The sequence below is a fragment of the Botryllus schlosseri genome, chromosome 13 (genome assembly GCF_051294905.1).
Source record: "Botryllus schlosseri isolate E-star chromosome 13, Bs_hap1, whole genome shotgun sequence".
Classification (NCBI taxonomy): Eukaryota; Metazoa; Chordata; class Ascidiacea; order Stolidobranchia; family Styelidae; genus Botryllus; species Botryllus schlosseri.
Window position 1 is genome coordinate 2,537,171 of NC_137248.1, and position 13,370 is coordinate 2,550,540.

The 13,370-nt window shown below is 40.2% G+C and overlaps 1 protein-coding gene across 1 annotated transcript; it reads right to left on the minus strand.

Moving 5' to 3' along the window:
* Window positions 1-1,955: 1,955 nt before the first annotated feature.
* Window positions 1,956-8,975, minus strand: LOC145454369 (uncharacterized). The gene is made up of 3 exons (XM_080332368.1): window positions 6,858-8,975; window positions 6,632-6,797; window positions 1,956-2,321 (listed from the first exon to the last, which is right to left on the minus strand). Exons 1-2 carry the CDS (start codon window positions 8,861-8,863, stop codon window positions 6,650-6,652), a joined length of 2,154 nt encoding a protein of 717 aa, XP_080188494.1. The 5' UTR covers window positions 8,864-8,975; the 3' UTR covers window positions 1,956-2,321; window positions 6,632-6,649.
* Window positions 8,976-13,370: the final 4,395 nt, after the last annotated feature.

Sequence of the window (13,370 nt, forward strand, 5' to 3'; positions counted from 1 at the left end):
AACCATTTGTTGGCGTCCAGTGAGGTAACTTTTCATGAGCTCAAGTTGTGGGCCCCGAAGTCCGTAACGCGCCAATTTCGAGATGAGAATTTTATGGTCTACGCAGTCAAACGCTTTTTTTAGGTCGAGAAAAATGCTACATCCCACATTTCGCTTCTCTGAGATATCATAGTACTGTTCGGCCACTGTTAGGAGGGCATGAGCGGTTTGGTGTTTGTTTCGGAAGCCAAATTGTTGAGGGGAAATGACAGACATTTTGGCGAGGAATGAGGACAGGCGGGAGAGGAGCAACTTTTCGAATACAATCCCGATGCATGGGAGAACGGATATCGGACGGTAGTTGGTGACATTAGTTCTATCCCCAGCTTTGTGTACAGGGACTACTCTGGCTTTTTTTAGATAGCTTGGGTAGACTCCATTTTCTATCATGAAGTTGAAAAAACGGGCCATATATTGACCGATATGCAGGCTTATCATTTTTAAAAACCATGATGGGATTTGGTCATAGCCGTCGGCCTTGTGCGATTTCAGTTTGTGGATGGCTACTTCTACTTCGTATTTGGTCGTAGGTTCAAGCACAATTGACTGGGATATCGATCTCACCTCTGACCTGGCCGACACAGGTTTTGTAATAGAAGAAGCAATATTTGGGCCTACGTTACAAAAATATTCATTGAAGTGATTCGCGATGGCCGCCGGGTCTGAAAGTTTGTTTCCGGTATCCGAATTCACAATTTCCGAAACAGACTTATGGCCTTTTTTTCGATGTAGGAGAGAGTTAAGTCCTGACCATGTTTTTCGAGTGTCCTTTATGTGTCTGTTGAAAAATCTCTCATTGTACTTTGCTTTTGCCTTGGAAATGAGATGCACGGTGCGATTCCTGAAACGTCGAAATCTTTCTCGTTCATGTTCTGGGCAGTTCTTGGTGTCTATTCGGTTATGCCACCGGTTACGTTTACGGATGAGTTGAATCAGATTTGTGGTCATCCACGGATTTCGCTTCAATTTTCTTTGACTTCTCGAAAGGCGCTGTAGAGGTGCAAATTGTTCCAGCAGTGATTTGATAGCAGACATAAACTCTACAAATTTTTCGTCAAAGTTGTTTACCGAGATGTGGGGGATGGCTGATGTTTTAAATTGATTGAATGCGGCATCATCGAGCGCTTCTTCGTCCACTAACTCTCGTCGTCTGCAGAGGTGATATGTTTCGGGGGGTGTCCTTTGTTGTCCACGTTAAATACGGAATATTTTTGAACAATTGAAAAATACGCTTCGCTGTCATCGTGCAACTCTACTAAACACACTCAACTACGATTAGTATATTTTGGAAATTCGAAAAGTGGACACCTTTTCAAATTTTCACACTTGCAATACCTAAGAAAAATACTGAAAAAAATGGTAAATTTTCTGCACTTTGTGGTCCGTTGTCGTTTTAAAAAAAGGTCAACTTTACGGCTCAGCTCCCGAAATAGCCGCCGCAGCGTTACTTCAGTGTTGATTTACTGTATCTCAGTCAAATTTGCCATATATTTAACCAAAATCCTCAAAACAGAGGACATTAGGCCGTCCTCCGAGGACATACTTTCAAAAAAGAGGACGCATGGTAACCGTACACTAAACCAATGCCCTTCATCCTTCTTGGGTGATGAACACTTAGAGTTGGAGTGACTAACTCACGCACCCTTTTCGGCGTAAACACATCGGGATCACCTTTACCGTCGTCCCGTTTCAGAGCATGGTTACTTAGTACAAATTCCAGGACCTTCTCGAACTTCACCCGTAGGATTTAAACCTTTGCTTGGCAAGTTTCTCATGCATCCCTTCGTATACTGGTACGCCCCATGCGTATTTTGGTAAATACCGGTTACAGAGCACTGCACAAACTAAATCAAGGCTACGCCAGTAAGACCATACCTTAATCACACCCTCAATGTCCCTAGTCTACAACAATGCTGTCGATGCACGCCCGATGCTTTTATTGGAACAACGAGAGTCGCACAAAGCCACCACAAGAAAAATTCCAACATATCAAAACGCATATCGCCCACACATTTTCAGACAATGCATTACGAAAACTAAAATCGTTGATTTATGGAACATACTAAATGAACGTGCCCGATTCGCGACAATTAAACTAAATCGACGTAAAAAAAGTGAATGCGGAATACTAATAATACACGAGTGGCAGGGGACAGTAGCAACTAATCAAGCACGGTCATTATATCCGCCTAATTCAAAATAAAAACAGTAAAAATTATCGAGCATAAATATATTCTATGTAGCGTTCGAGTCGCGGCGTCGGCGGAGATGAAAGACGAAATCTGAAACAAAAATCGATCGAATGATGCATCCATATTAAGATCTATAACACAATTAATTTCGGCTGACACACATCAGGGGTAATCATCAGCAACTGGTAAAGAATTGAAATGAGCATTGTGTATCAACAATATCAACCGTATCACCAAATATGACGTTACCAGCTTGAAAGTTCGAATAATCCAGGCGACGGATGGATCATCAATGTACTACTTACAGATAATACGACGAATTGTCAGAACAATGCATATGCTGACAAGAGCGAGGGCTATCGAATATCAAAATGCGCTAGACCACCAAGGCGGGGTTGATTTAAAATTAGACTTGTTACTAATTCAGGGAATTCGGCAAAATCGGGTGAAGTACGTGACACGGAGTAACCTGATCACGTCACGTCTCGCGCGACAACGCTGTGCCTACGAAATACCTCCAGAGGTGAAGTCGATTTCGTGGTTTAAGCCCGCTACGTAATCAAGCTACTGTTCGAGATTCACGTGTCATAAACGGACTAAATTAGCGCTGGAATTACATTGCCAGCTCGCAGTACATGACTGATACGGCATGCCTATGCGATGTAATCAATTTTGCAAACGCAATAACAAGACCGCAGCCTTGCACAGTGTAAGAACTACGCCAATGACATCCGCATTGCGCGATAATTCCGCGAAGTCTGCGGTTTGCAGCTATGTCGAAGAATCAAGAACCGTGCCGCGATTGCATAATGCTATGGGTTCGGCAACTTACCAAACAAAATGGGTAGTTACTAAATGGTAATCCGGAAGTTAAATCATTGTAGGCCCTTAGGGATCTAATTATATCAGCTCTGGATACTAAGTGAAGCAATGTGTTATGATCATGACACAATTACAAGTATACTTGGAGCAGACTGCATATATTCCAATTATGCCTACAAAAAGTAATGTAGGTATCTTGAAAAGATTGTTGCTATAATGAAATAATCTACTATTCCGCAAGAGGGCCAAAATTACTGATTACATGTACTCATACTATACAGTTTCGTGCTAGCAATTCTAAAGGATAGTTTGCTGGTTTGGAATGTGATGATTTTTGATGAGAGAATTATCAAAAATGAAAGTCGGACTATACACAGAGCAATAACTAAGAACTTGAGGTAGATCGCGCGAAAAAAATTTTCAAGTTGACTGCAGCTTCGTGCCCCTTTCTCGTTCTTTCACTCCCCTCCCCCAGTTTGAGAACCACTGGTTTAGACACAACAATTGAATAGGTTACAGACTTGGAAAACAAGATAGCTTACTGTACAGTGTTCGATGTGTACATACATTTGCCGTTCTCGTGCTTATGAGGATGGACTCTGACTTGATATGACCTGAACTTGATTTATTTTCCAAGTTTTCGCGAATTCAGTGATTCTAATTTAATCTGGAAAAAGAACTGCACAGCTATGATTCTAATTCTAGTCTAATATAGTAAAAAAATGTAGCCATAACTCAAATTTTAATCTAATTTGGAGAAGGTGGAAATTTTCTTGTTGCCCAACTCTGGATTAAGTTTGGATTGTCAACATTTTATAGGAAAGAAGATACTGGTATGTTTCTGTGAAAGACTCTCAAAACCTCAGCTGTGAGATTACGGAAGTATCTACTACGTCATGTAGTACAAGGTTACTCATGTTCATTGTTCATAGACACAATGTGATATCTATCTATGATAGGTCTTGATTGTAAATTCAAAATTCTTTTCAAGCGCGAATGGCATTGACAGTTATCATAGAATTGGACTACCCCTATTGATCTGCAGGAAACACCACAGGTAAGTTTTGCAGATATAAATATCATTATTAAAATACCATAAAGCTTCTTGAAGTTGGTCATAGGAAACCGATTAATCCAAACTGTAGTCACATAAAATACTCAGAATTTCGAGATATGTAGCTTTTACAAATTTATACATGAAACTGAGAGAATCTAGGTACCGGTAATGAGATATTCGAATGGGAAGTTATCAAAAAATGAGGTCAGTGTCGCACAGAATATAAAGAGTCTAATTGCATAGTCACCATGTCTATGCATTTACCCATTACATCATAATTATAATTTTTGGCTAATAACAATTCCAAGTCATACAGAAAATCAATCATTAAGTAGAAATCTTGCATTATCACATAATCAGAAATGTAAAATCACAACACCTATCTTACAGTAATGGAAAAATTTCAATCCGAACACGCTGAGATGTGTCTTCAGAAAATCAGTGTATGAGGATTGAATGCATATTTAGCATCAGCGAGGACATGGATATCATTTCAAACAGAGAATGTGATACTAAATCACAATCTAGTCAGGGCTGTGATACTGATGTAATCATAACTGCCCTAATACGCTAGCCCTAGTAGCTTATGTTAAGATCGGTGAATTTAATGAGCAGTCGTTGATGACACACAACAACAAAGAACCTTCCTATTGACACTATGACCTTGCAGAAAATAAGAATATAGCGTGATGGCTCGCCATTCTTTGGGATTTGTGACACACTTGACAAGTAGAAAATTTCCAGGATTTGCAAATTAGATTAGAATTAGAAATATATTTTACCCATATTAGATAAGAATCACTGAATTCAAGAAAACTTGAATGATGTTCAGTTCATAACAAATCAGAGTTCATTGTCATGATCATAATAATAACAAGTTACATCTGTACAGTAAGATTGGCTCATTTCGCACAATAGCACAAAAAAATTAATTAATGGCATTCAATTAATCTAATTAGACAACTACAATTATCTAGTTATCCAGTCAGATTCGCGACTCAGACATGATATTGGCGAGAACAGACATTTTTGACACGTGATCACAATAACCCGAGTCTCAAAAATTCATCATTTTGTATCAAACTTCATTGCAAAAGTAATCATTACAAAATAATGTAATTGATTTTTTTGAGAACTGTCCAGAGGTGGTCAAAGTAGTCAAGAAAGCTACTCAAGTAGAAGTAGAAGTAGCGACGAAAAAATCTACTCAAGTACGAGTAGAAGTACTTCTTCCATAAGCAACCTAAAACTACTTGAAGTAGAAGTAGAATTGACTGACTTCAAATCTACTCAAGTAAGTAAGTAGTTGTGAAAACGATCGTAATTCGTTCACATGGATTGTCCAAAGGTGCATATTGAGCAATGCGAAAGGTGCCTAGCTTGATTCATATTGATGTATACCAGGAGGTATTCAATTTTCGACAGCATAAGCATTCGTCCGCATCATGGGATGAAAATGATAGTATTCATATGGAAATGCGATACGAATCCTCTATTTAATCGAAATAGAAATCGTTCTAGAAAATATCATGGTATGGCGCCCTCCTCCATATTATAAGGCCCGTGGTGAAGTCGAAGAGCAATGCGGAGAAGTTATATAGGATACGGTGTCAGCACTTTGCGCGATTAGTAAACGTGAATACAAAATATGGTGGATCGTGAAAATGCCATATTGTGTAGCTTTATTTCTGGAAATTGAAGGCATTACTACACTTGCTTTTATACTTCAACATGGCATGTTATCGAGACAAAATAACTGATAATGATTTGAGCTCAACTGGGCATTGAAAGTGAAATATAGGCTAAATACTACTTCTAAAAGCGGAATATGTATTTCATGTTGAAAGAAAGAAAGTTTCAAAGGTGGTATGCTAAAACAGCTCTAAAACTAAAAAAGTCAGAGTTCACTTTTCCAGATTAGGACACGCCATGGACTGCAAGATTACGATATGATAAGTAAATGCTAGATTGCGAAACATCAGTTTCAAACATTATGATGAGCTATATATACTCTGGTGAAATATTCCATATGGGCAAAGGGCGACGGTGGGCGAAGGGTGAACGGAACCACGTCAACCCGCTACCCAAATTATATTCACCGATACTTTCGTGAAATCATACTGGCTACTCCGTATCCACTGAGCGCGTAGCGCGACGAAAATTTTTGGCTTTACTCAACTTTTATGAAAATGAAATGTTGATACTCCGTGAAAACAGCCCCGATATTCCCCAGGCTATCTTCCTGATTAAAGGATTAAACTACTTCTACTTGACAAACTGAAAATAGCGAAAAGTAAGTAAGTAGATCACAAAAAATTACCAAGTAGAAGTAGCGAAAATCAGATCTACTTGAGTAAGTACCAGAAGTAGAGGGAAACTACTTGAGTACTTTGAAAAAGTAGAAGTACTTCGTTACTGACCACCTCTGGAACTGTCATACACGGAGGTTCACAATTTCATCAACATTTCACAATAAACTTGCATGCGGAGATGATGAGAATATACATCAAATATTACATACCTATTATTGCATATATATTCATTGCTGGTGAGCTGAAGGATTAAAATACATGGTTGAGCTACTTGAAGATTGCTCCATCTTGACCACGTGTATGTTATGATCCGTTTTCGCTGCCACTGGTACCACTGTGTTTCTGCGAATAGTGTTTTTTTGCAATTTTCCGTTCCTGGTCAGAAATAACGGGTCAACAAATGCATAAAATCAAAACACACACAAAACCACTTACTTATGAATTTTTACATGTTTGGCCAAGTGATCGGACCGAGAAAACTTTTTCTCACAAACTGGACACTCATATGGTTTGATTCCATCGTGTGAGCGCTTATGCCGCGCTAGTTCATCAGATCTTGAAAATTTCCAACCACATGATGGATGCTTACACACAAATGGTTTTTCTCCAGTGTGCCTTCGGTAATGCGCTTTTAGATGCGAGCTTTTCGTATAACTTTTGCCGCAATTTGGGTAATCGCAGACATGGATTCTCAAGCTTTCATTATCGTTTGCCTTTTTAGAGTCTTTTGCGTCACCTTGTACAGTTTTGATTGCGATGTTACCCCCTGGATTCGTGATAGCAATACCGGCTATCATAATACAGCTTCCTTGTTGAGCAGATAACACCGGTAACGGGGCTATTTTTACAAAGTCTTTGCCCCCTTTTCCATCACCCACACTCTGGTTATTAACTGCACCGTTATCGTTAGTAGTTAGTGCGTTAGGAACTTGTAGCTGTGCGATTCTTACAGGAATTAACGCACCACCAAGGGCGATAAACAAAGGAGTCTCACCGCCCTTATTTTGATCGGAATTCAAGGTGATCAAATGTGCTAACGTTCCGGAGTTTTGTTGCGTAGAGCTTGACGGTGTGTCTGTCTTTGTTTGGTCTTGTAGGATTGAATTAGATGTCGACGTAGACGCCCCGGTAGGTGTCATAGGTTCGGTTTTTATCGGTGAAACACCAGGTGCCTGTGCATTACCGTTTTGCGTATGATGCATTGGCATTGGATTATTAATATTCGAATGTGTTTGCATCGTAATTCCATTATCGTTGAGAATGGATACATAACTTTCCTCATGAGATCTGGAATCGGAACCTAGCAAATCTTCCAATACGTTACCGAGGTTTTGTAAATCACTAGAACTTGAAACTTGTTTTATGGAACCATGATGATCACCTAATGAGCTAAACATGGGCATAGCATGATGTGGCTGATTACTGACAGGTACAGAACTAAACGATTGCGTGCTGATACCGAGAGGCTCCAGATCTACCGTGTAGGTCGAAGGTGGATTCATTTTTGATGATGTTTTTGTAAGCACCGGTTTTTCTAGTGACGAATACACAGACTTTGTGGGTGATACTGTAGTTGAAGTTAAGTTTGCATATGACACATGTTCATTGGAATCATTTCGATACAAATCACTTTGAGGATCGTAGGGCGTGGACAATTGTTTTTTCAAGCTAACTGTAATCATGGCTTGATTAAACTCCTGCATGGCTGAAGCAATGTCATGGTTGTTATCCAGTTGGAAGTGTCCCGGCATGTTACCAATAATAGCAGGTGCTATGACGGATGGCTGGTGCCCGACCTGTGCCAAGCTAACTGGATTTGAAACGTCCATTTGCTCCACAGAGTCCGGCATGTGGTGAGAGTTGGCACTTTGGAACATCCACGGAAAAACGTCAGTGCCTTCATGCATCGTAGTCACATTCGTTTCCGAAATAGTGACTTGGTTATTTGGTGGCCCAGGGGCCGCTGGTAAACTAGCCGTGTTTTGCTGCGGACTGTTGATAACAGCAACCGTAGGGACTTGGGATAAAACTTGTGCGTTGACGTTTTGTGATAGTTCATTCGTGCTGTACAATGGCTGCTGAAAAATTTGTCCTTGCGGATGAAATGAAGTTCCTGATATGATCGGAAGTGACACTCCAGATGTCGTCATCAACTGAGCATCGTGCGGCTTGTAAAGTACATCCAGCAGGCTGTCTTGGGCCGGCACACTGTGTCCCACCGGGACAGCTTGCTGATACGTTTGGTATTTCATGACACGGTTCATATCTGCAGGGTTGCTGTGTAGAGGCGCTTGAGTGAAAATTTGAAAACCGGGTCGATTTTGTTCCAACAGACTGGTGAGGTTGGGACACACCGTTCTGGCCGTCGAATGTTGTTGCTCTGAGGACTCCACTTTGTTTGATATTCCGGCAGAATGTGGTAATTCCAACGTCGCTTGCATCACGACACAACTTCAACTGATATTTTTTCTCACAACTTGAAACACATATGGAACTATAGATTCAATGTGATTCGCTTGATAAAGACAAAAAAATAAACTGTAAGTAGTGATTTTGATTTAATCAGTCATCCTGATTACGGTTGGGCAAAATCAAGTAGGCCTACATACGAGTGATTTGCTTCTGAATCGACTATCGTACTATACTATATAGGCTTTGAGTCGAGTCAACAGTCAAGTATCACTCATTATGGCATTATAACAGTATGTAGGCCTATCATGTAGAGAGTTCAAATATGTAGCTTTTATGCTATAACAAAGAATATATTGTCATTTCACAGCACTTTTTGCCAACGCTGAATCACGATTTCGCAAATGTCATTCCCACTAACGTGCACAGCTGTGCACTATATGATTTGTATGCTGTGATACTAACAGTTTCAAGGCTTCCACAGTGGAAAATACTATCGACATTCACTCTTAGTCTCAGCAAAGAGCGTATAATTTCAGAACTCGAATGAATCATTAAAATTTACTCTCAATTCAAATTCCAGTGATCACAACATTGCGCTCAGCCCTGATATTTCAAACCTTGAAGAACGGTGCAAATAATTTATTACCACACCTGTCCGTGTGTCCTCATTGTCAACTAAATTGTGCAGACTGTTCCTAACACAACTGCAGACCGACCAACTGTGAATCACGCCAGAATTTCTCGACACGAACACTTTTGTGTTAAAACAATAGATGCTTTGATGTATTATAGTGACCGAATCGTAGACGTCATAAATGTTGGCATTGGAGACGAATGACGGACGTAATATGTCACAAAAGCGTGTCTGAGTTCCGCATGTCACACGATTCCAAGCCACACAGTAGTAGCTGAACCAGTTTTGGCTGGAATTCTTGACGGGCTAGTTCGATACGATTACGCAATACCTGCCTGATAATCGTACAAATTTGTACCCTCACTGAAGTGTCTGTGATATGCATTCGAGCAGCGTATCAGATCCAGCGTGTCTACAGTTAGATATCTGCTGTTGAACCGAATCGATATGACGTAGTTAACTTAAAGACAGCTACCACAAAACACCCTACAAAGCAAGGACAACACCATCACGAGGACATCCGTCTACTGCGCCTCTGCGCAGTGCGAGAGAATGACGCAAAGATTTTCGACCAATCGGCGATTGAGAATTCCGTGACATACTGGGCTCGACCTCTGTGCTGGAACGCGATTGGTCAAGGGAAGGAAGGAGAATTCGTTTTTTCGTTTGGAAAGTTCTCTCGGTGTATCGGGAGGTTTGAGGGCGGAATTCGGGATGCGGCCTGGAAAATCTGGCATACGCCGGAGAAAACCTAAAATACTACGCATGCTGGTCACAACAAAGTCGTTTCACTTGTTCATGTCGCACCTGTAACTCCTTTTCAATCGATCTGCGTTCTTTTACGGCTGTAATCGATCCAGTAATGATGGCAAGGTAGTGTTCTCTGATGGGTAGAGAATGGGCTCGTGTGTGAGGTGTGTCCACTAATGATATCAAAAATAGCACTCACGAGCGAATTATAATGTAGGCTACTTATTTATAGAACTGCGTTATACTATAGTTACACACTATTTCAACGTGGTGGTGGTGAAGAATCTCACCTTTGCCCACACCGCAATCATATTCAACACGCAGATACGTTGCCATAAAAGTGTGTCTTGAGCGGATGGAGAGAGTTAGCGCAGTGATGACACCCAGCCACAGCTACTCAGGTGGCCCTTCCCCGTGAATACTAACTAGTCACTAGTCAGCCTGCAGGATTACCGGACCATGACATAACATATCAATCTCGCCTTCCGCCACATCATTTTGTCGCTTCAATCAATCAGGTTTATTAATATTTTCATCGTTTCAAAACATCACAAGACTGCGATACAATGAAAAGATAGGAAGGTGTCGAAACAACTTGGAGTATCCTTTAAGATCAGACACCCACCTTAGCCTAGGCGAAGTAAATAAGAGGCATGCATACGACGAAATGCATGGCATGGCATGCAACGAAAGATAGGAAGGTGTCGAAACAACTTGGAGTAGCCTTTAAGATCAGACACCCACCTTAGCCTAGGCGAAGTAAAGAAGATGCACTGCACACCGAATGAAAAGTAATGCGAAGAATATAATACGCAAGCGACAAAATGAGGCGGCATGACTCCACCCTACTTCGCCTAGGCCAAGGTGGGTGTCTGATCTCAAAGACTACTCCAAGTCGTTTTGACACCTTCCTATCTTTCGTTGCATCGCAGTCTTGTGGTGTATTGAAATGATGAATTTATTAACATTCAATTGAAATCAAAAAACTGACATCGGGCACCAGGCACGCAGCAAAAGTGGTCTTTTCGGCATCCTCCTTCCTATCTGTTAATTACACAGAGGTGGTCAGTAACGAAGTACTTCTACTTTTTCGAAGTACTCAAGTAGTTTTCCTCTACTTCTGGTACTTACTCAAGTAGATCTGATTTTCGCTACTTCTACTTCTACTTCTTAATATTTTGTGATCTACTTACTTACTTTTCGCTATTTTCAGTTTGTCAAGTAGAAGTAGTTTCATCCTCCAATCAGGAAGATAGCCTGAGAAATTTCGAAGCTGTTTTCACGGAGTATTAACATTTAATTTTCATAAAAGTTTAGTAAAGCACAGAATTTCCGTCGCGCTTCGCGCGCAGTGGATGCGGAGTGACCAGTATGATTTCACGAAAGTAACGGTGAATATAATTTAGGTGGAGGGTTGGTGTGGTTCCGTTCACACCACATTGTCGCCCTCCACCCATGAAATAATTCATCACAGTATATATAGCTCATCATAACGTTTGAAACTGATGTTTCGCAATCTAGCATTTTCTTGTCATATCGTAATCTAGCGTATATATGTCCATGGCGTGTCCTAATCTGGAAGAGTGTTTTAGCATACCACCTTTGAAACTTTCTGGACTAAAAACACGAAATACATATTCTGCTTTTAGAAGTAGTATTTATATTTCACTTTCAATTCTCAGTATCATATACTTTGAGTTATAATTAATATCAGTTCTTTTGTCCGAATAACATACATGTTGAAGTATAAAAGCAAGTGTAGTACTGCACTTAATTACTTAATGCTTTTAATTTCTGGAAATAAAGCTAGATAATATGGTATTTTTACGGTCCACCATATTTTTATTAACGTTTACTAATCGCGCAAAGTGTTTACAGTACACCGTATCCTATACAACTTCTCTATATTGCTCTTCGACTAAACTACGGGCCTTATAGAGGGATGGCGCCGTACCATGCTATTTTCCAAAACTCGTTGTTCGAGAAAACAGAGGATTAGTATCGCATTTCCTTATCAATCCTATCATTTTCACCCCATGATGTGGACGAATGCTTATGCTATCGAAAATTGGATACCTGCTGGTATGTATCCATATGAATCAAGCTCGTCACCTATCACATAGCTCAATTTGCACCTTTTTATAATCCATCCAATCAGGATCGTTTTCACAACTACTTACTTACTTGAGTACTTTTAAAGTCAGTCAATTCTACTTCTACTTCAAGTAGTTTTAGGTTGCTCATGAAAGAAGTACTTCTACTTGTACTTGAGTAGATTTTTTCGTCGCTACTTCTACTTCTACTTGAGTAGCTTTCTTGACTACTTTGACCACCTCTGTAATTACATCGCATTGTTTCTTGTGTATCGCATTATACATTGTGTGAGATGAAAGTACTATCTGTAGATTTGATTATTATTGAAATTAATAAAATGATGGTACAATCGAAGGTAGGAAAATATGTGGTCTATTCCGCCGCCTTATAGTCACTGATTTGGACTTTCTTCATCTCATTATTATAATCAAAGATTCCATACGGGATTGCTTGCTGAGGTGCAGTCCGCAAGAATACAATTGACGTCGAGAACGTGCACAACTGCACATTCAAGCCGAAATGCAAGCAATACCTACTGAATGAATAGTAGTCAGGGGCTGCCTTAGATTTCAGGACCCGGATCTGATATAGGCCTACCAAACTCGCCTATCGACACATTTTATGCGTCATTCACTTTCATCACCGGTCGTTTTATGCTATCCCTTATTTCGTTCCATCTAGTGAGCATTTTTCTTATTTACATCGCCTAGGCCCAGGGGGGTGTCTGTTCAAAGAACTACTACTCCATGTCGTTTCAACAATTTCCTATCTTTTCGCTGTATCAGTCTTGACGCGTTTTAAAATGATGAATTTATCAATAAACTGATAGAGACAGCCCGCACCATGAACACGGATGACTTCAAATGATATAACTGATTAGAAGGATGTCCATTGTTCAATGTTCACCTTGGACGCACTTCACGCAATACCATCTCTTATCACGACATCTCTAACCAGACTCATCCTATAACACACCCCTCACTGTCGTAGTCAGTTCAAACCTCAATATATCACGAAGGATTCATCCATAGCATGTTATCAATTCACAATACAAAGCG

Coding starts and splice junctions, on each gene's coding strand:
- LOC145454369 (XM_080332368.1), bottom strand. CDS start 8,863: ATGCAAGCGACGTTGGAATTACCACATTCTGCCGGAATATCAAACAAA. Junction 6,798..6,857: donor AAACATGTAAAAATTCATAA/GTAAGTGGTTTT, acceptor ATTTCTGACCAG/GAACGGAAAATTGCAAAAAA.